This window comes from Rattus norvegicus, chromosome 3 (genome assembly GCF_021556685.1).
Source record: "Rattus norvegicus strain SHRSP/BbbUtx chromosome 3, alternate assembly SHRSP_T2T, whole genome shotgun sequence".
In the NCBI taxonomy this organism is placed as follows: Eukaryota; Metazoa; Chordata; class Mammalia; order Rodentia; family Muridae; genus Rattus; species Rattus norvegicus.
The window spans coordinates 91,670,731-91,695,809 of NC_141536.1; the positions used below are offsets into that span (position 1 = coordinate 91,670,731).

The window sequence follows — 25,079 nt, forward strand, 5'->3', positions numbered from 1 at the left end:
AGTGGACCACAGTAAATATTCATACATTAAAACAACACTTTTGCATTTTTCATAGAAGAGCAGCATGTGTTTGTTTAAAACCAAGTTCTGCTTCTTTTCCATGTCAAATGTAAGAAATATAAAATGAGATGTCTGGAAGTTTAGGAAATATTACTGAGAATAAGAATCTATATTAAATCGAGTACAGCTATATGAAATATAAGAACAGATCAAAACATTTTAAAATGAATCATTAAATAATTCTACTTACCTAGAACAAAGTTAATAAACATAATATTTAACACAATCATTGAGTACACACACACAGAGAGACGGTTATTGTTAAAAGAAAATAATTCTATTACAATAAAACTAATTTTTATCTTATTTGTTTTTATTGTGTGCATATGTGTATGTGTATAATGTAAGTGGGATGTTGTAAGGGAACCCACATGACAGTCGGAGGACAACTTTTTGGGTAGGTTTTCTCCTGTCTTTATGTTTATTACTTCCAGGATTAAACTCAGGGCACCAGGCTTTTTATATTTCTTAATTTTAATCTAGCTGTGTGATGTCTTTGAGTTTCTTAAAATAAAGTAATTTTATGTTTTTTGTTTTATTTACATAGTTTCTGCTCTAAAACCATATTACCATACATTAACTTTTAATATCCATTGAATATATTCTTGATAAATATTCAATTATGGAAAACAAAATTGGTATTTAAATAAAAATTACTTGCTCTGAGCTACTTATAAAGAAAAGAATTTCAAAACAAAGAACCTAATCTTCATGTACTATTTACAAGCATTAGGGTTTGTGGCAATAATCTGAATATCTTTGATAAATGTTCCAAGTGGGAAAGAATATGTTATCATTAGAACATACTCCTAAGTTCAAAACACCCGAGAGAGAGACCCAACCGCCTGGTCAGGTGGGCACTCCTGAGGCTGAAGAGCGGAAGAGACCACCAACACTGCTCACCCCTGCCCACATTCCTGGCCCAAGAGGAAACTGTATAAGGCCTCTGGGCTCCCGTGGGGGAGGGCCCAGGAGCGGCAGGACCCCTGCCTGAGACACCGCTGGAACCTGAAGGAAACAGACCAGATAAACAGTTCTCTGCACCCAAATCCCATGGGAGGGAGAGCTAAACCTTCAGAGAGGCAGACAAGCCTGGGAAACCAGAAGAGACTGCTCTCTGCACACACATCTCGGACGCCAGAGGAAAACGCCAAAGACCATCTGGAACCCTGGTGCACTGAAGCTCCCGGAAGGGGCGGCACAGGTCTTCCTGGTTGCTGCCACTGCAGAGAGCCCGTGGGCAGCACCCCACGAGCGAACTTGAGCCTCGGAACCACAGGTAAGACCAACTTTTCTGCTGCAAGAAAGCTGCCTGGTGAACTCAAGACACAGGCCCACAGGAACAGCTGAAGACCTGTAGAGAGAAAAAACCACACGCCGGAAAGCAGAACACTCTGTCCCCATAACTGACTGAAAGAGAGGAAAACAGGTCTACAGCACTCCTGACACACAGGCTTATAGGACAGTCTAGCCACTGTCAGAAATAGCAGAACAAAGTAACACTAGAGATAATCTGATGGCGAGAGGCAAGCGCAGGAACCCAAGCAACAGAAACCAAGACTACATGGCACCATTGGAGCCCAATTCTCCCATCAAAACAAACATGGAATATCCAAACACACAAGAAAAGCAAGATCTAGTTTCAAAATCATTTTTGATCATGATGCTGGAGGACTTCAAGAAAGACGTGAAGAACTCCCTTAGAGAACAAGTAGAAGCCTACAGAGAGGAATCGCAAAAATCCCTGAAAGAATTTCAGGAAAACATAAATAAACAAGTAGAAGCCCATAGAGAGGAGACACAAAAATCCCTGAAAGAATTCCAGGAAAACATAAATAAACAAGTAGAAGCCCATAGAGAGGAGACACAAAAATCCCTGAAAGAATTCCAGGAAAACACAATCAAACAGTTGAAGGAATTAAAAATGGAAATAGAAGCAATCAAGAAAGAACACATGGAAACAACCCTGGATATAGAAAACCAAAAGAAGAGACAAGGAGCTGTAGATACAAGCTTCACCAACAGAATACAAGAGATGGAAGAGAGAATCTCAGGAGCAGAAGATTCCATAGAAATCATTGACTCAATTGTCAAAGATAATGTAAAGCGGAAAAAGCTACTGGTCCAAAACATACAGGAAATCCAGGACTCAATGAGAAGATCAAACCTAAGGATAATAGGTATAGAAGAGAGTGAAGACTCCCAGCTCAAAGGACCAGTAAATATCTTCAACAAAATCATAGAAGAAAACTTCCCTAACCTAAAAAAAGAGATACCCATAGGCATACAAGAAGCCTACAGAACTCCAAATAGATTGGACCAGAAAAGAAACACCTCCCGTCACATAATTGTCAAAACACCAAACGCACAAAATAAAGAAAGAATATTAAAAGCAGTAAGGGAAAAAGGTCAAGTAACATATAAAGGGAGACCTATCAGAATCACACCAGACTTCTCGCCAGAAACTATGAAGGCCAGAAGATCCTGGACTGATGTCATACAGACCCTAAGAGAACACAAATGCCAGCCCAGGTTACTGTATCCAGCAAAACTCTCAATTAACATAGATGGAGAAACCAAGATATTCCATGACAAAACCAAATTTACACAATATCTTTCTACAAATCCAGCACTACAAAGGATAATAAATGGTAAAGCCCAACATAAGGAGGCAAGCTATATCCTAGAAGAAGCAAGAAACTAATCGTCTTGGCAACAAAACAAAGAGAATGAAAGCACACAAACATAACCTCACATCCAAATATGAATATAACGGGAAGCAATAATCACTATTCCTTAATATCTCTCAACATCAATGGCCTCAACTCCCCAATAAAAAGACATAGATTAACAAACTGGATACGCAACGAGGACCCTGCATTCTGCTGCCTACAGGAAACACACCTCAGAGACAAAGACAGACACTACCTCAGAGTGAAAGGCTGGAAAACAACTTTCCAAGCAAATGGTCAGAAGAAGCAAGCTGGAGTAGCCATTCTAATATCAAATAAAATCAATTTTCAACTAAAAGTCATCAAAAAAGATAAGGAAGGACACTTCATATTCATCAAAGGAAAAATCCACCAAGATGAACTCTCAATCCTAAATATCTATGCCCCAAATACAAGGGCACCTACATATGTAAAAGAAACCTTACTAAAGCTCAAAACACACATTGCACCTCACACAATAATAGTAGGAGATTTCAACACCCCACTCTCATCAATGGACAGATCATGGAAACAGAAAATAAACAGAGATGTAGACAGACTAAGAGAAGTCATGGGCCAAATGGACTTAACGGATATTTATAGAACATTCTATCCTAAAGCAAAAGGATATACCTTCTTCTCAGTTCCTCATGGTACTTTCTCCAAAATTGACCATATAATTGGTCAAAAAACGGGCCTCAACAGGTACAGAAAGATAGAAATAATCCCATGCGTGCTATTGGACCACCACGGCCTAAAACTGGTCTTCAATAACAATAAGGGAAGAATGCCCACATATACGTGGAAATTGAACAATGCTCTACTCAGTGATAACCTGGTCAAGGAAGAAATAAAGAAAGAAATTAAAAACTTTTTAGAATTTAATGAAAATGAAGGTACAACATACCCAAACTTATGGGACACAATGAAAGCTGTGCTAAGAGGAAAACTCATAGCGCTGAGTGCCTGCAGAAAGAAACAGGAAAGAGCATATGTCAGCAGCTTGACAGCACACCTAAAAGCTCTAGAACAAAAAGAAGCAAATACACCCAGGAGGAGTAGAAGGTAGGAAATAATCAAACTCAGAGCTGAAATCAACCAAGTAGAAACAAAAAGGACCATAGAAAGAATCAACAGAACCAAAAGTTGGTTCTTTGAGAAAATCAACAAGATAGATAAACCCTTAGCCAGACTAACGAGAGGACACAGAGAATGTGTCCAAATTAACAAAATCAGAAATGAAAAGGGAGACATAACTACAGATTCAGAGGAAATTCAAAAAATCATCAGATCTTACTATCAAAGCCTATATTCAACAAAACTTGAAAATCTACAGGAAATGGACAATTTCCTAGACAGATACCAGGTACCGAAGTTAAATCAGGAACAGATAAACCAGTTAAACAACTCCATAACTCCTAAGGAAATAGAAGCAGTCATTAAAGGTCTCCCAACCAAAAAGAGCCCAGGTCCAGACGGGTTTAGTGCAGAATTCTATCAAACCTTCATAGAAGACCTCATACCAATATTATCCAAACTATTCCACAAAATTGAAACAGATGGAGCCCTACCGAATTCCTTCTACGAAGCCACAATTATTCTTATACCTAAACCACACAAAGACCCAACAAAGAAAGAGAACTTCAAACCAATTTCCCTTATGAATATCGACGCAAAAATACTCAATAAAATTCTGGCAAACCGAATTCAAGAGCACATCAAAACAATCATCCACCATGATCAAGTAGGCTTCATCCCAGGCATGCAGGGATGGTTTCATATACGGAAAACCATCAACGTGATCCATCATATAAACAAACTGAAAGAACAGAACCACATGATCATTTCATTAGATGCTGAGAAAGCATTTGACAAAATTCAACACCCCTTCATGATAAAAGTCCTGGAAAGAATAGGAATTCAAGGCCCATACCTAAACATAGTAAAAGCCATATACAGCAAACCAGTTGCTAACATTAAACTAAATGGAGAGAAACTTGAAGCAATCCCACTAAACTCAGGGACTAGACAAGGCTGCCCACTCTCTCCCTAGTTATTCAATATAGTTCTTGAAGTTCTAGCCAGAGCAATCAGACAACAAAAGGAGATCAAGGGGATACACATCGGAAAAGAAGAGGTCAAAATATCACTATTTGCAGACGACATGATAGTATATTTAAGTGATCCCAAAAGTTCCACCAGAGAACTACTAAAGCTGATAAACAACTTCAGCAAAGTGGCTGGGTATAAAATTAACTCAAACAAATCAGTTGCCTTCCTCTATACAAAAGAGAAACAAGCCGAGAAAGAAATTAGGGAAATGACACCCTTCATAATAGACCCAAATAATATAAAGTACCTCGGTGTGACTTTAACCAAGCAAGTAAAAGATCTGTACAATAAGAACTTCAAGACACTGAGGAAAGAAATTGAAGAAGACCTCAGAAGATGGAAAGATCTCCCATGCTCATGGATTGGCAGGATTAATATAGTAAAAGTGGCCATTTTACCAAAAGCGATCTACAGATTCAATGCAATCCCCATCAAAATACCAATCCAATTCTTCAAAGAGTTAGACAGTACAATTTGCAAATTCATCTGGAATAACAAAAAACCCAGGATAGCTAAAGCTATCCTCAACAATAAAAGGACTTCAGGGGGAATCACTATCCCTGAACTCAAGCAGTATTACAGAGCAATAGTGATAAAAACTGCATGGTATTGGTACAGAGACAGACAGATAGACCAATGGAATAGAATTGAAGACCCAGAAATGAACCCACACACCTATGGTCACTTGATTTTTGACAAAGGAGCCAAAACCATCCAATGGAAAAAAGATAGCATTTTCAGCAAATGGTGCTGGTTCAACTGGAGGTCAACATGTAGAAGAATGCAGATCGATCCATGCTTATCACCCTGTACAAAGCTTAAGTCCAAGTGGATCAAGGACCTCCACATCAAACCAGACACACTCAAACTAATAGAAGAAAAACTAGGGAAGCATCTGGAACACATGGGCACTGGAAAAATTTCCTGAACAAAACACCAATGGCTTATGCTCTAAGATCAAGAATCGACAAATGGGATCTCATAAAACTGCAAAGCTTCTGTAAGGCAAAGGACACTGTGGTTAGGACAAAACGGCAACCAACAGATTGGGAAAAGATCTTTACCAATCCTACAACAGATAGAGGCCTTATATCCAAAATACACAAAGAACTCAAGAAGTTAGACCGCAGGGAAACAAATAACCCTATTAAAAAATGGGGTTCAGAGCTAAACAAAGAATTGTTTAGCTGAGGAATGCCGAATGGCTGAGAAACACCTAAAGAAATGTTCAACATCTTTAGTCATAAGGGAAATGCAAATCAAAACAACCCTGAGATTTCACCTCACACCAGTGAGAATGGCTAAGATCCAAAACTCAGGTGACAGCAGATGCTGGCGAGGATGTGGAGAAAGAGGAACACTCCTCCATTGTTGGTGGGATTGCAGACTGGTAAAACCATTCTGGAAATCAGTCTGGAGGTTCCTCAGAAAATTGGGCATTGAACTGCTTGAGGATCCAGCTATATCTCTCTTGGGCATATACCCAAAAGATGCCTCAACATATAAAAGAGACACGTGCTCCACTATGTTCATCGCAGCCTTATTTATAATAGCCAGAAGCTGGAAAGAACCCAGATGCCCTTCAACAGAGGAATGGATACAGAAAATGTGGTACATCTACACAATGGAATATTACTCAGCTATCAAAAACAACGAGTTTATGAAATTCGTAGGCAAATGGTTGGAACTGGAAAATATCATCCTGAGTGAGCTAACCCAATCACAGAAAGACATACATGGTATTCACTCATTAATAAGTGGCTATTAGCCCAAATTCTTGAATTACCCTAGATCCCTAGAACAAACGAAACTCAAGACGGATGATCAAAATGTGAATGCTTCACTCCTTCTTTAAATGAGGAAAAAGAATACCCTTGGCAGGGAAGGGAGAGGCAAAGATTAAAACAGAGACTGAAGGAATACCCATTCAGAGCCTGCCCCACATGTGGCCCATACATATATAGCCACCCAATTAGACAAGATGGATGAAGCAAAGAAGTGCAGACTGACAGGAGCCGGATGTAGATCGCTCCTGAGAGACACAGCCAGAATACAGCAATTACAGAGGCGAATGCCAGCAGCAAACCACTGAACTGAGAATAGGTCCCCCGTTGAAGGAATCAAAGAAAGAACTGGAAGAGCTTGAAGGGGCTCGAGACCCCATATGTACAACAATGCCAAGCAACCAGAGCTTCCAGGGACTAAGCCACTACCTAAAGACTATACATGGACTGACCCTGGACTCTGACCTCATAGGTAGCAATGAATATCCTAGTAAGAGCACCAGTGGAAGGGGAAGCCCTAGGTCCTGCTAAGACTGAACCCCAAGTGAACTAGACTGTGGCGGGGAGGGCGGCAATGGGGGGAGGGTTGGGAGGGGAACACCCATAAGGAAGGGGAGGGGGGAGGGTGATGTTTGCCCGGAAACCGGGAAAGGGAATAACACTCCAAATGTATATAAGAAATACTCAAGTTAATAAAAAAAATTAGGAATGCAAAAAAAAAAAAAAGTTCAAAACACCCACAGTGGTAGAAAGTAACCCAGTGATTACCTGGGGTTAGACAGTGAGAGAAATGTACGGAGATGCTGGTGAAAACACACAGAACTTCTGGCTCTGAGTAAATTATGGGAGCGTAGAGATTATAGCTGAAAATAGTACAATGTTTAAATTAAGGTAAACGTGGTCTAATCCATTTTCACTACACCAACAATGACAAGTAAGGTAGGTCATACATGTGGGAATCATTTCATAGTGGACACACTCACTGCTGTGAGTTTGAAGCTAGCCAGGGTCTAGAGTGAGACTGAACTAGAAAAAACAAAACCTCCTCATAATGTCTAAATAGAATCTGTAAGGACATGCCTTGCTTGTATATACGTTTTTTTCATGAAACATTCAAAATATGTGTTGAATTACTATATTCTATACCTGTAAAATGTTGGCAGGATTTTCTTTAGCAGATGCAACCAACAGAGTGTGTCCATTGACGATTCCTTCTGCCAGGAAATACTTGAAGAGCAAAGGCGAATAGATATTATATTTATCCTCTTCTGTAAAACAGTTAAAAAATACATTAGAATCTCAGTGCCATTATACAGATCTTTTATATTTTTTCTTCTTTAAAGCAACTATGTGATGTGAGAGAATAGATTATATTTCATAAAGCACAGAGAGACCAAGAGAAATCAAACCATGGATTTTTCCATACAGATTTTCTTATTCTAGAGATCATTCTTAACTACTGCACCACTCTGAAAAATGGGATATGTATCCTCATAAAAGTTCAGAGTAAAATTTTTAAAAATTAGTTGTATTGCTTTGGATTATAATATAATTTCATCACTCCCCCTTCCCTTTCCTCCCAACCATATACCTCTCCTTGTTCCCTTTCAATCAGATTTAAGTTTTAATATTTTGCTTCTTTGGTCCTGAGGAGCCTTGCAGGACCCCAAGAGCATCCTTGCAGGGGGTGGGTCAAGATTGACCAGCTTGGAACCCTCCCTCATCAATGCATTTCCAGCTGGTCTTCACTGGACACAGTCTGCAGAGGAGTTGCATGGGGTACCCTAAAACCCATTGTCTAGCTCTGGGCTCACTATTCAGTCCTGAAGAGTCTTGTAGTACACTAAGGGCATCCTGCTTTTCCATGAACACCTGCAGAGACCCCAAGAACTACTAGTTTGGAACACTGCCCTACCAATCCCTCACCAATAGTGCCCACCTGAAGCAGAGCTAGCAGAGTCAGGTATCCTGTCTTCCACTGCCTGTCTCATACCCCTCCCCTCCCCTTTCCCCAGAAGTCCTCCTGCCATAAGGATCACCTAGTAACATCAGGGAAAAGCAGATGCCTAAAGGCCAGCATGAAAACAGAATCAACAAAATGGCATCTATCCTGCTACAGCAAACCCTGGATATCTTAATGAAAATGAAGCACAAGAGGATAGTCTTAAATCTCATCTTATAAAGACGATAAAGGTCTGTAAAGAGGAAATGAATAAATCCTTTAAAGAAATACAGGAAAATACACTCAAACAGGTAGAGTCATTAAAGGAGATTAAAAGAGGAGGGAAATAAAAATAAAGAAATACAGGAAAATACAAACAGGTGAAGGATATAAATAAAACTCTCCAAGGCCTTAAAAAAGAAATAGAGGCAATAAAGAAAATACAAACTTAGATATTACCAACACAAAACAGGAGATGGAATAGGGAATTTCAGGTGTAAAAGATATGATAGAAGAAATCAATATATTGGTCAAAAACTCAAAATCTAAAAAGTTCATGACACAAAACATCCAGGAAATCTGGGACACTACGAAAAGACCATACCAAGGAATGATAGGAATAGAAGAAGATTCACAGCTCAAAGGCCCAGCAAAAACATAGAAGAAAATATACCTAAGCTAAACAGATGCCTATAAAAGTACAAGAAGCTTATAGAACACCAAATAGATTGTACCTACCACATAATAATTAAAACACTAAATATACAAAGCAATAAAGAATTTTAAAAGCAGCAAGGGAAAAGGCCAGTTAACATATAAAGTCATATCTATCAAAATTATACCTGATTTCTCATCTGAGACTCTAAAGTTAGAAGGGTCTGGGCAGGGTGAGCAGACCCTGAGACCTCACAGATGTCAGCCTAGTAAAACTTTCTGTCAACACAGATAGCGAAACCAAGATAACATATTCTATGATTAAACCAAATTTAAACAATACCATTCCACTAAACCAGCCATAGAGATTACTAGAAAGGAAACTCCAACTCAATGAAGCAAATCAAACTCAAGAACACACAGGAAATAAATAATTTCACACTGTTAAAACCAAAAGAAGAGAAACACACACACACACACACACACACACACACACACACACACACACACACACACTCTACCACCAACCAATATAAAAATAACAGGAAGTAACAAACTGGTCATTAATACCTTTCAACATTAATGGACTCAATTGCCCAGTAAAATGTCACAGGCTAACAGAATGAATGCTTAAACAAAATCCGCCATTCTACCCAACAATGCTTGTGAGACCAAAAGCCGGAGTCAAGATAGCCCATAGACACAGTGTAATACCAAATACTACTTGTCTTTAAAAAATAGTAATAAAATGACTCTTAATAAAAATAAAGAAAGAAAGAAACACATCTCAGTAATAAAGACAGTGATTATCTTAAAATAAAGGGTTGGAAGAAAGTTTTCCAAGCAAAGAGACCTAAGAAACAAGGTAGAGTAGCCATTTCAATTTCTAATTAAAATAGACTTCCAACCAAAAGTAATCAAAAGAGACAGGGAAGGATACTTTGTACTCATCAAAGGAAAAACCCACCAAGAGGACATCTCAATTCTGAACATCTGCTCCAAATGCAAGGGTACCCATATTCATAAAAGAAACATTACCTAAAGCTTAAATCATACATTGAACCCACATATTAATAGTAGGAGACTTCAACACCTTACTCTTATCAATGGACAGAAGCTAAACAGAGAAATAATGAAACTAACAGAGGTTATGATTAAATGAACCTAACTAACAGAACGTTCTGCCTAAAGACAAAAGAAATATACCTTCTTCTCAGCACCTCACAGAACCTTTTCCAAAACTGACTTTATAACTGGTTACAAAGCAAGCCTCAACAGATACAAGAAGATTTAAATAACCCCATCAGATTACCATGGATTAAACCTGGAATTCATCAACAATAGAAACAACAGAAAGCCTACATACTCATGTAAACTGAACAACTCTTTACTTAATGATCTCTGGGTCATGGAAGAAAAATAAAAAAATTAAAGACTTGCTAGAATTCAATGAAAATGAGGGCACAGCATACCCAGAACTGTGGCACACTATGTAGACAGTGATGGGGGAAAGTTCACAGCACTAAGTACCCTCATAAAGGAGTTGGAGAATTCTCACACTAATGTATTAAAAGTAAACCTGAAAGCTCTAGAAGGAAGAAAAAAGAAGCAAACACACCCAGGAGGAGTCGTTGGCAGGAAATAATCAAACTCAGGCCTGAAATCAATCAATTAGAAATAAGAGAACAATACAAAGAACTAACTAAACAAAGAGCTGGTTCTTTGAGAAAATCAACAAGATAGACAAACTCTTAGTCAAACTAACTGAGACGTAGAGAGACAGTGTGCAAATTAACAAAATCAGAAATGAAACAGAGACATAACAACAGACACTAAGAAAAATCAAAGAATCATTAGATCTTACCTCAAAAGCCTATACTCCACAAAAATGGAAAATCTAAATGAAATGAATGACTTTCTAGACAGATGCCAATTGCTGAAGCTATATCATGACCAGGTAAGCTATCTGAATAGCCCTATTAACACTAAGGAAATGGAAACAGTCATTAAAAGTCTCCCAACCAAAAAAAGTCCAGGGCCAGATGGATCTAGTACAAAATTCTATCAGACTTCAAAGAAGAGCTAATGCTAATACTCTTTTAACTATTCCACAAAATAGAAATAGAAGGAATACTGCCAAACTCATTCTCTGAGGCCACAGTCATCCTGATACCTATACCACACAAAGACTCAACAAGGAGAATTTCAAAACAAATTCCATCATGAACATTGATGCAAAACCACTTAATGAAATACTAGCAAACTGAATATAAAAATACATCAAAGACATCTTCTATCATGGTCAAGTAGGCTTAATTCCGGGGATGCAGGGTTGTTGGTTCAATATTAGAAAGTCCATCAACATAATCCACCATGCACACAAAATAAATGAAAAACAAAAAACACAAAAGAAAAAACCCACATGATCATTTCATCAGATGCTGAAATAGTCTTTGAAAAAATCCAATACCATTCATGTTAAAAGTCTTGGAGAGATCAGGGATACAAGGTACATAAATAAACAAAATAAAGGCAGTATACAGCTAGCCAATAGCCAAAATAGAGAGAAACTTAAAGCAATTCCACTAAAAATTGGGATAAGATAAGCTGTCCATTCTCCCCCTATCTCTTCAGTATAGTACTTGAAGTTCTAGATATAGCAATAAGACAACAAAAAGAGGTCAAGGTGATACAAATTGGAAAGGAAGAAGTCAAAGCATTGCTATCTGCAGATGCTACGATAGTATATATACATAAGGACTCCAAAAAATTATACCAGAGAATTCCTACAGTTAGTAACACTTTCAGCAAGGGAAGTACCTAAATTCACAACAGCCATGAATTACATAAAACATCTTGGTGTAACTCTAACCAAGCAAGTGAAAGACCTATATGACAAGAACTTTAAGTCTCTGAAGAAAGAAATTGAGGAAAAATTAGAAGATCTCTCATGCTCATGGATCTGTAGGATTATCATAGTAAAAATGTCCAAATGGATTTAACAGATATCTAAGAACATTTAACCTGAAAACAAAAGCACCTCATGGTACCTTTTTCAAAACTGACCATATTATTGGTCACAAAACAAACCTTCACTGACACAAGAAGAGTGAGAATACCATGCACCCTATCAGACCACCATGGCCTAAAACAGGTCTCCAATAACAGCAAAAGCAACAGAAAACCAACATACACATTGAGTGAAAACTGAACAACTCTCTACTCAATGATAGTTGGGTCAGGGATGAAATAAGAAAGAAATTAAAGACTTTCTGGAATCTAATGAAAAGGTTGACACATCATACCCAAACTTATGGGACACAATGAAAGCAGTGCTAAAAGGAAAATTCATAGCACTTAATGCTGGTAAAGAAACTGGAGAGATCTTATACTAGCAACTTAACAGCACACCTGAGAGATATAGAACAAAAAGAAGCAAACTCACTCAAGAGGAGTAGATGGCAGGAAATGTCAAACTCAGGACTGAAATCAAACAAATAGAAACAAAGAAAGCAATACAAAGAATCAGCAAAACCAAAAGCTGGTTATCTGAAAGAATCAACAAGATAGATAAACCCCTAGCCAAACTAACTAAAGGGCTCAGAGCCAGTTAACAAACTCAGAAATGAAAAGGGAGATATAACAACAGAAACGGCAGAAATTCAACAAATCATCAGATCCTACTACAAAAGCCTATACTCAACACAATTGGAAAATCTAGATGAAATGCATGGTTTTCTAGACAAATACCAAAGTTAAATCAAGAGCAGGTAAATTTTTCTTTATAATCAAGGTTAATGCCATTTTAAAATACAAGGATTTCCCTTTGTTTCCATTTTACAAATGGATCTTCTACATATTTTCTCTAATGCAAAATTGCTTCTTTCCAGGAATGTGCCTTTTTCCCCTTTTTATAGGATATTTTTTATTTACATTTCAAATGTTATTCCCTTTCCCAGTTTCCAAGACATAAGCCCTGTAATCCCATCCCCCCCCATCCTCCCTGTATTTCTGTTTCCATGATCTGTCCATTGATGAGAGTGGGGTGTTGAAATCTCCTACTATTACTGTGTGAGGTGCAATATGTGCTTTGAGCTTTAGTAAGGTTTCTTTTATGAATGTAGGTGCCCTTGCATTTGGAGCATAGATATTTAGGATTGAGAGTTCATGTTGGTGGATTTTTTCTTTGATGAATGTGAAGTATCCTTCCTTATCTTTTTTGATGATTTTTGGTTGAAAATCGATTTTATTCGATATTAGAATGGCTACTCCAGCTTGTTTCTTAGGACCATTTGCTTGGAAAGTTGTTTTCCAGTCTTTTACTCTGAGGTAGTGTCTGTTTTTGTCTCTGAGGTGTGTTTCCTGTATGCAGCGGAATTCAGGGTCCTCTTTATATATCCAATCTGTTAGTATATGTCTTTTTATTGGGGGAATTGAGTCCATTGCTGTTAAGAGATATTAAGGAATAGTGATTGTTGCTTCCTGTTATTTTTGTTGTTAGAGGTGGAATTACGTTTGTTTGTCTCTCTTCTTTTTGTTTTCATTGCTAGACAACTTTCTTGCTTTTTCTAGGGTGTAGTTTTCCTCCTTGTGGAATTTTTCATCTATTATCCTTTGTAGCGCTGGATTTGTAGAAAGATATTGTGTAAATTTGCTTTTGTCATGGAATATCTTGGTTTCTCCATCTATGTTAATTGAAAGTTTTGCTGGATATAGTAGCCTGGGCTGGCATTTGTGTTCTCTTAGGGTCTGTATGGCATCTCTCCAGGATCTTCTGGCTTTCATAGTCTCTGGTGAGAAGTCTGGTGTAATTCTGATAGGTTTGCCTTTATGTGTTATTTGACCTTTTTCCCTTACTTCTTTTAATATTCTTTCATTGTTTTGTGTATTTGGTGTTTTGACTACTATGTGACAGGAGGAAATTCTCTTCTGGTCCAATCTATTTGGAGTTCTGTAGGGTTCTTGTATGTTTATGGGCATCTATTTCTTTAGGTTAGGGAAGTTTTCTTCTATAATTTTGTTGAAGATATTTACTGGTCCTTTAAGTTGGGAGTCTTCATTCTCTTCTATACCTTTTAGCCTTAGGCTTGATCTTCTCATTGAGTTCTGGCTTTCTTGGATGTTTTGGGCTAGGAGCATTTTGCATTTTACATTAACTTTGACAGTTGTGTCCATGATGTCTATGGTATCTTCTGCCCCTGAGATTCTCTCTTCTATCTCTTGTATTCTGTTGGTGATGCTTTTATCTATGACTCCTGATCTTTTCCCTAGGTTTTCTATATCCAGGGTTGTGTCCCTTTGTGCTTTTTTTTACTGTTTCTATTTCAATTTTTAAATCCTGGACTGTTTTGTTCAATTCCTTCACTTGTTTGGTTGTGTTTTCCTGTAATTCTTTAAGGAATTTTTGTGTTTTCTCTTTAAGAGCTTCTTCTTGTGTACATGTGCTGTCTGTATTTCTTTAAGGGAGTTATTTATGTCCTTCTTAAAGTCTTCCAACACCATTATAAAATGTGATTTTAAATCCAAATCTTGCTTTTCCAATGTGTTTAGATATTGAGTATTTGCTTTGTTGGGAGAACTGGGCTCTGATGATGCCAAGTAGTCTTCATTTCTGTTGCTTAAGTTCCTGTGTTTGCCTCTCGCCATCAGGTTGTCTCTGGTGTTAGCTTTTCTTGCTCTCTATGACAGTGGCTTGACCCTCGTATTAGGCCTGCATGTCAGCCCTCCCGTAGACCTGTTTTCTTTCAGCCAGATCTGGGAACAGAGAGTTCTGTTCTCAGGTGTATAGACACTCCTGGTGACTGTCTTTCAGCACAGGCAGAAACCCGAAGGGTCTTGCCCTGACTGCTCCTAGGTCCCTGTGCCTAGGGGTCACAGATGGCACTAGATGATTTCCTCTTGGGTGAGGAATATGGGCAGAACGTAGTTGTGTCCTTTGAGTTTTCAGGAGTGTCCGCACTTCTGAGGGTCCCATTCTCTCTCCCATGGGATTTGGGTGCAGGGAGCTATGTGACTGGTTCAGTTCAGTTCCGGGCACAGGCAGAAACCAGCAGGTTCCTCTCGCTGACTATTCCTATATTCCTGTATCCAGAGGCACTATGCAGTTTCCTCTTGGGCCAGGTATGTGGGCATAAGTAGGCAGGAGTGGCAGTCTGTCCTGCAGTGTCTGGACTTCTGGGAGTTCAGCTCTCTCCCCCATGGGATTTGGCACAGGTAAACTATCTAAATGGGCCAATATCCAATAAGGAAATAGAGGGAGTCATTAAAAACCTGCCCACCAAAAAAAGTCTAGGGTCAGACAGCTTTAGCTTGGAATTTTACCAGACCTTCAAAGATGACCTGATACCAATATTTCTCAAAGTATTCCATATAACAGAAACATAAGGAAAACTACATAATTCATTCTAAGAAGCCACAATTACTCTGATACCTAAACCACACAAAAACCCTAACAAAAAAAGAACTTCAGACAAATCTCACTTATGAATGTCGATGCAAAAATACTCAATAAAATTCTTATCATCCCGGGGATGCAAGGTTGGTTCAATATATAAAAATCCATTAACAAGCTATAGGACCGGGCACTTCCAGTATTTAGCAGGGGGAGTCCAAAACCGGCAGATCCCTGCCCGCAGCAGCTCTCTGCTCCCAAACCCCGTGGGAGAGAGACCTCACCGCCTGGTCAGGTGGGCACTCCTGAGGCTGCAGAGCGGAAGAGACCACCAACACTGCCCACCCCTGCCCACATCTCTGGCCCAAGAGGAAACTGTATAAGGCCTCTGGGTCCGCGTAGGGGAGGGCCCAGGAGCAGCAGATCCACTGCTTCTGAGACACCTCCAGAACCTGAAGGGACCGACCGGATAAACAGTTCTCTGCACCCAAATCCCATGGGAGGGAGAGCTAAACCTTCAGAGAGGCAGACACGCCTGGGAAACCAGAAGAGACTGCACTCTGCACACATTTCTGACGCCAGAGGAAAACACCAAACGCCATCTGGAACCCTGGTGCACTGAAGCTCCCGGAAAGGGCTGCGCAGGTCTTCCTGGTTGCTGCCGCCATGGAGAGCTCGTAGACAGCACCCCACGAGCAAACTTGAGCCTTGGAATCACAGGTAAGACCAACTTTTCTGCTGCAAGTGACCTGCCTGGTGAACTCAAGACACAGGCCCACAGGAACAGCTGAAGGCCTGTAGATAGGACAAACTACACGCTTGAAAGCAGAACACTCTGTCCCCATAACTGGCTGAAAGAAAACAGGAAAACAGGTCTACAGCACTCCTGACACACAGGCTTATAGGACAGTCTAGCCACTGTCAGAAATAGCAGAACAAAGTAACACTAGAGATAATCTGATGGCTAGAGGCAAGCGCAGGAACCCAAGCAACAGAAACGAAGACTACATGGCATCATCGGAGCCCAATTCTCCGACCAAAGCAAACACGGAATATCCAAACACACCAGAAAAGCAAGATCTAGTTTCAAAATCATATTTAATCAGGATGCTGGAGGACTTCAAGAAAGATGTGAAGAACTCCCTTAGAGAACAAGTAGAAGCCTACAGAGAGGAATCGCAAAAATCCCTGAAAGAATTTCAGGAAAACATAAATAAACAAGTAGAAGCCCATTGAGAGGAGACACAAAAATCCCTGAAAGAATTCCAGGAAAACATAAATAAACAAGTAGAAGCCCATAGAGAGGAGTCACAAAAATCCCTGAAGAATTCCAGGAAAACACAATCAAACAGTTGAAGGAATTAAAAATGGAAATAGAAGCAATCAAGAAAGAACACATGGAAACAACCCTGGATATAGAAAACCAAAGGAAGAGACAAGGAGCTGTAGATACAAGCTTCACCAACAGAATACCAGAGATGGAAGAGAGAATCTCAGGAGCAGAAGATTCCATAGAAATCATTGACTCAACTGTCAAAGATAATGTAAAGCGGAAAAAGCTACTGGTCCAAAACATACAGGAAATCCAGGACTCAATGAGAAGATCAAACCTAAGGATAATAGGTATAGAAGAGAGTGAAGACTCCCAGCTCAAAGGACCAGTAAATATCTTCAACAAAATCATAGAAGAAAACTTCCCTAACCTAAAAAAAGAGATACCCATAGGCATACAAGAAGCCTACAGAACTCCAAATAGATTGGACCAGAAAAGAAACACCTCCCGTCACATAATAGTCAAAACACCAAACGCACAAAATAAAGAAAGAATATTAAAAGCAATATGGGAACAAGGTCAAGTAACATATAAAGGGAGACCTATCAGAATCACACCAGACTTTTCACCAGAAACTATGAAAGCCAGAAGATCCCGGAGAGATGTCTGTCATACAGACCCTAAGAGAACACAAATGCCAGCCCAGGTTACTGTATCCTGCAAAACTCTCAATTAACATTGATGGAGAAACCAAGATATTCCATGACAAAACAAAATTTACATAATATCTTTCTACAAATCCAGCACTACAAAGGATAATAAATGGTAAAGCCCAACATAAGGAGGCAAGCTATACCCTAGAAGAAGCAAGATACTAATCGTCTTGGCAACAAAACAAAGAGAAGAAAAGCACACAAACATAACCTCATATCCAAATATGAACATAACAGGAAGCAATAATCACTATTCCTTAATATCTCTCAACGTCAATGGCCTCAACTCCCCAATAAAAAGACATAGATTAACAAACTGGATACACAATGAGCACCCTACATTCTGCTGCCTACATGAAACACACCTCAGAGACAAAGACAGACACTACCTCAGAGTGAAAGGCTGGAAAACAACTTTCCAAGCAAATGGTCAGAAGAAGCAAGCTGGATAGCCATTCTAATATCAAATAAAATCAATTTTCAACTAAAATTCATCAAAAAAGATAAGGAAGGACACTTCATATTCATCAAAGGGAAAATCCACCAAGATGAACTCTCAATCCTAAATATCTATGCCCCAAATACAAGGGCACCTACATACGTAAAAGAAACCTTACTAAAGCTCAAAACACACATTGCACCTCACACAATAGTAGTAGGAGATTTCAACACCCCACTGTCATCAATGGACAGATCATGGAAACAGAAATTAAACAAAGACGTAGACAGAGTAAGAGAAGTCATGAGCCAAATGGACTTAACAGATATTTATAGAACATTCTATCCTAAAGCAAAAGGATATACCTTCTTCTCAGCTCCTCATGGTACTTTCTCCAAAATTGACCATATAATTGGCCAAAAAACGGGCCTCAACAGGTACAGAAAGGTAGAAATAATCCCATGCGTGCTATCAGACTAGACTGTTGTGGGGAGGGCGGCAATGGGGGGAGGATGGGGAGGGGAACACTCATAAAGAAGGGGAGGGGGAGGGATTAGGGGGATGTTTGCCCGGAAACCGGGAAAGGGAATAACACTCGAAATGTATATAAGAAATACTCAAGTTAATAAAAAGAAAAAAAATTAAAGAAAGAAAAAAAATCCATTAACATAATCACCAAACAAACAAACTCAAAGAAAAAAAATCACATGATCATCTCCTTAGGTGCAGAAAAAGAATTAAACAAAATATGAAACACCTTCACGTTAAAAGTATTGGAGAGATCAGGAACTCAAGGCCTATACCTAAACATAATAAAGCAATTTACTGCAAACCAGCAGTTAATATCAAATAAAAATGGAGAGATACTTGAAGCAACCTCACAAGACAAGGATTCCCACTCTCCCCATATCCAGTCAATCAAGTACCAGCAACAAAAAGAGATCAAGGGGATACAAATTGGCAAAGAAGAAATAAAAGTATCACTATTTGCAGATGATATGGTGTATACTTAAGTTACCCCAAAAATTCAACCAGAGAACTTCTACAGCTGATAAACAACTTCAGCAATGGCCAAATAAAAAAATTAACTAAAATAAATCAGTAGTCTTCCTTTATACAAATGATAAACAGGTTGAGAAAGAAATTAGGAGAACAACTCCCTGCACAACAGCCACAGATGATATAAAATATCTTGAGGTAACTAACCAAACAAGTGAAAGATCTGTATGATAAGAACTGCAAGTCTCTCAAGAAAGAAATCAAAGAAGATCTCTAAAATGGAAAGATCTCCCATGCTAATGGATTGGCAAACAGACAGGTTGTTCAATGGAATAGAATTGAAGACCCAGAAATTAAATCACACATTTATGCACACTTGATGTTTGACAAAGAAGCCAAAAATATACAATGGAAAAAAGAAAGCATCTTCAATAAATGGTGCTGGTCTCATTGGTCGTCTGTATTTAGAAAAATGAAAATAGACCCATATTTGTCACCATGCATAAAGCTCAAGTCCAAGTGGATCAAGGACCTTCACATAAAACCTATCTGGTTTTATTCAATTCAATCTAATTCATTCAATCTAATGGAAGAGAAAGTGGTAAAGAGCCTTGAACTCATTGGCACAGGGGGAAATTTCCTAAACAGAGCTCCAATGGCTTATGTTCTAAGAACAAGAATTGATAAATGGCACCTCACAAAACTGGAAAGGTTTTGTAAGGCAAAGGATATTGTTAATAAATCAAACCGGTAACCTACAGATTGTGAAAAAATCCAATAAAGGGCTAATATCCAAAATATATAAAGAACTCAAGAATCTAACCACACACACACACACACACACACACACACACACACACACACACACACACATACACACACACAAAACACCAAAAAAAACCCCATACCAAAACAAAAAACAAAACAAAACAAAAAAACCAACAAAAAAAACCCCAAACAAACAAAAATACCCCAAACAATCCAATTAAAATATTGGGGTATAGAACTAAACCGAGATTTCACAACAGAGAAATCTTGAATGGCTGAGAAGCACCTAAAGAAATGTTCAGCGTCCTTAGCGATCAGGGAAATGCAAACCAGAACAACCCTGAGACTCCACCTCACACCAGTCAGAATGGCTGAGATCAAAGCCTTAGGTGACAACATGTGGGAAGAGGAAATGTGGAGAAACAGGAACCTCCCCCATTACTGGTAAGATTGCATACTGGTATAATCACTTGGAAATCAATTTGAAGATTCCTCAGAAAATTAGAAATAGACCTACCTAAATTCCACACTTGGGAATATACCCAAAAGATGCCCTACCATGGCACAGGGGCACGTGCTCCACTATGTTCATAGTGGCCTTATCTGTGAGAGCCAGAAGCTGGAAACAACCCAGATGCCCATGATAGAAGAATGGACACAGAACATGTGGGTCATTCACACAATGGAAAACCACTCAGCTACTGAGAGGGAGGACATCCTGAGGTTTGCAGCCAAATGGATAGAACTAGATAGTATCATCCTGAGTGAAGTAACTCAGACCCAAAAGGACATGCAAGGTATGTTCTCACTAATAAGTGGATATTAGTCAAAAAAAAAGTACAGAATATCCAAGATAGAGTCCACAAAACTCAAAAAGGTGAGGACTCCTCAGTCCCTTTGGGAAGGAGAAGAAAGCAACCACAAGAGGGGAGGCAGGGAGAGAAAGACAGGGGAGGGAAAGGAGATGGGGTTGGGGGAGAGGGGAATATGATATGGTATTGGGTACAGAAAGGACTGAAGATCTGAGTGCCAGCAGAAATAACGGAAATGGCAACCTTGGGAGGAAGGAGGTTGGGAGGGTCCTCCACAGTGTACCAAGACCTGGGAAGTGAGAGACTCTCAGGACTCAAAGTGGGGGGACCCTAGATGAAATGTCCTACAGTGGGAAGAGGGAACTTGTTGAGCCCATCTCTAGCAAAAAGACAGGGAGGGCATCAAGTAAGTAATGGAGTTGCTATCTCACAGTCAAAACTCTGACCCATAATTGTTCCTGACTGAAAGAACTGCAGGGATGGAAATGGAGAGGAGCCTGAGGAGAAGAAGGTCCAGCGACAGGCCCAAAGTGGGATCCTGCTCAAGGGGGTGAGGGGCAAGGCCTGATCCCATTACCAAGGCTATGGGGTGCTCACCAAAAGAGAGCTATCATGACTGCCCTCCAAAAGACCCAACAAGCAGCTGAAAGAGTCTGATGCAGATATGTGCACCCAACCAATGAACAGAAGCTCCTGACCCCTCTGTTGTATTAGGGAAACGCTTGAGGAAGCTGAGGAAGAGGGCAAGTCTATAGGAAGATCAGGAATTTCAATTAACCTGGGCCCCTGAGATCTCTCAGACACTGGATCACCAGCCAGGCAGCAAACACCAGCTGATATGAGGCCTCCAACACATATACAGCAGAGGACTCCTGGGTCTGGGTTCAGTCAGAGAAGATGCACCTAACCCTCAAGAGACTGGAGGGCCCAGGACCTTTAGAGGTCTGGTGTTGTGAGTGGGTTGGGGACAGCCTTGTGGAGACGGGGTGGGAGGAGATGAGGAGGTACAAGATGTGGAACAAATGGAGGGTGGACCGGGAGGGTATAAAATCTGGAGTGTAAAAATATATAAAAAATTTTTAAAAAATCCATTTTACCAGAAGGAATCTACCCATTCATTAGAATCCCCATTGAAATTCCAACACAGTTCTTTACAGATCTGGAAAGAACAGTTTTCAACTTCATATAGAAAAGCAAAAAGCCCAGAATAACTAAAACAATCCTGATAACTAAGAGAACTTCTGGAGTTGTCCTTATCTCTGACTTCAAGCTGTAATATAGAGCAATATGAATAAAAACTACATGTATTAATATTAAAACAGACAAGTTAATCAATAGCATCGAATCAAATAACAGGAAGTAACAAATTTGCCTTAATATCTCTCAGCATCAATGGACTCGATTCCCCAGTAAAAAGACACAGGGTAGTCGTTATTTATACAAATATCAACGGAATGTCTACACTGACAAGTTGTTGCTGATACTTATAAACATTTTGCTGCAAACGGCAGTGTTTTCCAGGGTTGGGGTTTTTCAATTTAAGAATTCCATTGATTTTCATAGGTCTGGCAGTATTAATTCATATCCTTTTCAGATAGAGGTGGTAAAATGCAGCAAAGTTCAGCTCTGTGTCCCCACCCTCCTAACAATGAACCTGTACCCCCAAGGTAAAATCCTACATGCATGAAGTCTTCAGAGGGAATAAGAGATAAAAATATTACCAGTTGTACCAAATCCCCGGAGAGTCACTAAACCAAACACATATGGAACAACAAGACTGCATGGCAGTTAAATACAACTCTCAGGCCTCATCTAAGAAAACAGAAGCTTCTGTGTACAGAAGACAGAGACCACTACAGATCCGTACAACTGTGCAAACTCAGAGGACAACCACCCACATGGTGCTCATTCATCACAAGTGAGGCACTGTCACAAGAATCCCTATCCCTGAGCCTGCCCGAATTCAGGAAGTAAGTTTGTTAAGAAACAGAAAGTCAGGACATGGCTGCAAGGTAATGTCTTCTACATACGGCAGAGAGCTGCAGCCATGAAATGATAGCAGTACGGTCTAAACAAGACCTGGACGATGCCAACATCAGTGGACACCCCACTGTTCTGCTCTTACATCCTTCCTTTTCTTTCATTTAACCTTTGTTTTTCATATTTGCTCCTTTTCCTCCTTGTTCAATCTTGTTGTTTATGATGTTTTCGTTTTCCTCCTCTGAGTAGTATGCATGCTCAAGAGTAAAAGGATCCTCTAAATAATAATGAAAAAAAATACCCAAACCCGGATGTGTGAAAATCATAACACAAGAATAAACATGAAAAAGCAAAGTAATACAACTTTCACGATCAAAAATACTTAACTTCTGAGTTCAAAGATATTGAAAAGGGCAAAGTGCTGAATGAGGATTTTAAAAGTGAATGGGTTAAAGGGAACAGTGACTTTAACAATAATACACAAAGAGATAAATTCAATAATACTAAGGGTGTAGTATACTATATTCAGACAGCTTTCCTGAACTTGGCAAAAAATGGAGCCCCTTTCATTAATGGGGCTTTCTCTTCTCTGCCTGATTTAAGGAGCCTGACCCCCAATATTCTATCTGAGGAATGTAATGTCATATAATCCTTGGTGAAATTACAGGCTTAATGCCCTGGAACCTTGGTACACACACACACACACACACACACACACACACACACACACACACACACACACACACCTCTTGATTCACCCTAACCTTTACTCATACTAAAGTCAATCACTAAGCAGAACTTTCATCTTGTCCTTGTACTACTACTCAGAAACGATTCTAAATGGATAACTAACCAAAATGTAAAAGCTTGAAACAATAAAATTATCACAAAAGACAAGAAATACTTTTAACTTTGGTGTAAGCAAAAGTTTCTTAGGGCATACACATATAAACCGAAACAGAAAACCCTGGCCAGAGGACTCAGCAGGTAAAGGCACTTAGAGCCAAGAGGATATGCAGGCAACCCCAGAGCTCACACCTTAGGAGTAGAGACCTCCTAGAGATTATCCTCTGACTTCCCCACTAGTGTGTGCCCGCACACATACTCACATACACATAAAGGAAATGAACAAATCCTGATTTTGAAAGTTCCAGTATGTAACGTTAGTACTCAGGAACATGCAGCAAGAGGAATGCAAATGGGAGGAAAGTTTGGACTCCTAAGGGAGAGCCACAGAGAAGAAGAACACAAACAAACAAGAAATAAAACAACGACAGAATTACAATCAAAACCAAAACCAAACCCTTGCAGACTGCAAATATTTGCAATAAATCCACAGCAGACAGAGGATTAGTACTCAAACTATCTACTATAGAAATAAGAACAAGATGTAAAAACACTGCTCACAAAATACATGTATGGATGGCTAACAAATAGATTAAAAGATGTTTAATCACAACATTGGCATCAAAGGATGCCAATTGAATTGAGAAGTCATTATATTCCATAGGAATGTCTGCAATTGAAATCCATATGATTGCAAGGACATAGAACAAAGCATTCCTGCATGACCAATGCAATGGAAGAGAGTAAATGCACTTTGGAAAACAGTCTGTAAGTATCTGATGAAGCTAAGCAAGTACTTATAATTGAACCCGGTAATTTTAGGTGAGTTGAAAATAGATGTTCAGAAATAAACCTATAAAAATGCTTATAGTAACTATTTCAAAGTAATAGTCAAACTTTGGAAACAATGTGTTTGTTAACTAGAGAACAGAGTGACAGATAATATACTCATAACTTGAATACCATGAAACAACAGAAAGTTATACACACAAGCAACAACATAGATGAATAATAACATATGCTATGAAAACACACAGATCCAAAGGAAAGTACAAAATATGATTAATTTTATATGCTATCCCGGAGATAATGAAACTGATCTTGAGAGATAGAAGTAGGAAGATCTTGGGTGTTTGGAGCCAGGGAACTGATTCAAGTAGACATTTTGGAGCGATAGAAATGTATTCTCTTGATTGTGCTGGTTATGTGAGTATACATTTGGAAGAAGTCACTAAAATAATAGACATGAAATGTGCGCATGTTGTTAAATACAGTTTTAATTAATGTTGACTAAAACTAAGGTGTAACTAAAATACCACACATTCAGTTATTCATAAACCTCAGCACATACTATCACAGAGCAAATCCTTGATCAAGGTACAGCAGACGTAATGGACTAGCTGTATATATGAAAAGATGTAGCTACTTAGGTAAGACTATCAAAAGTGAAAATCTTCATATATTTAAGTCAAAATATAAGCTTTATATGAATAAAAACCTTTTATAAGAATCTCAGTGTGCAAAGGAAAGTAAGGCACTTGTGTTGTCTGCACTGCTCACAGGTGACAGGTGAAAAGCTGGAAGTGGGTGTGATG

At 39.1% G+C, this 25,079-nt stretch overlaps 1 protein-coding gene across 8 annotated transcripts in view; it reads right to left on the reverse strand.

The window, feature by feature from the left end:
* The window catches only part of Elp4 (elongator acetyltransferase complex subunit 4), a 222,973-nt gene that overhangs the window by 171,501 nt on the left and 26,393 nt on the right, over positions 1-25,079 (reverse strand). For all 8 annotated transcript variants that reach the window (XR_015683419.1, XR_015683418.1, XM_087654482.1 and 5 more), the window contains exon 3: positions 7,814-7,935. Coding sequence is in view for 6 of the 8 variants with exons in the window: in XM_087654482.1 (XP_087510608.1) it covers positions 7,814-7,935 (122 nt within the window). In the remaining 2 variants the exon portion in view is untranslated. The remainder of the gene's footprint in view (positions 1-7,813; positions 7,936-25,079) is intronic.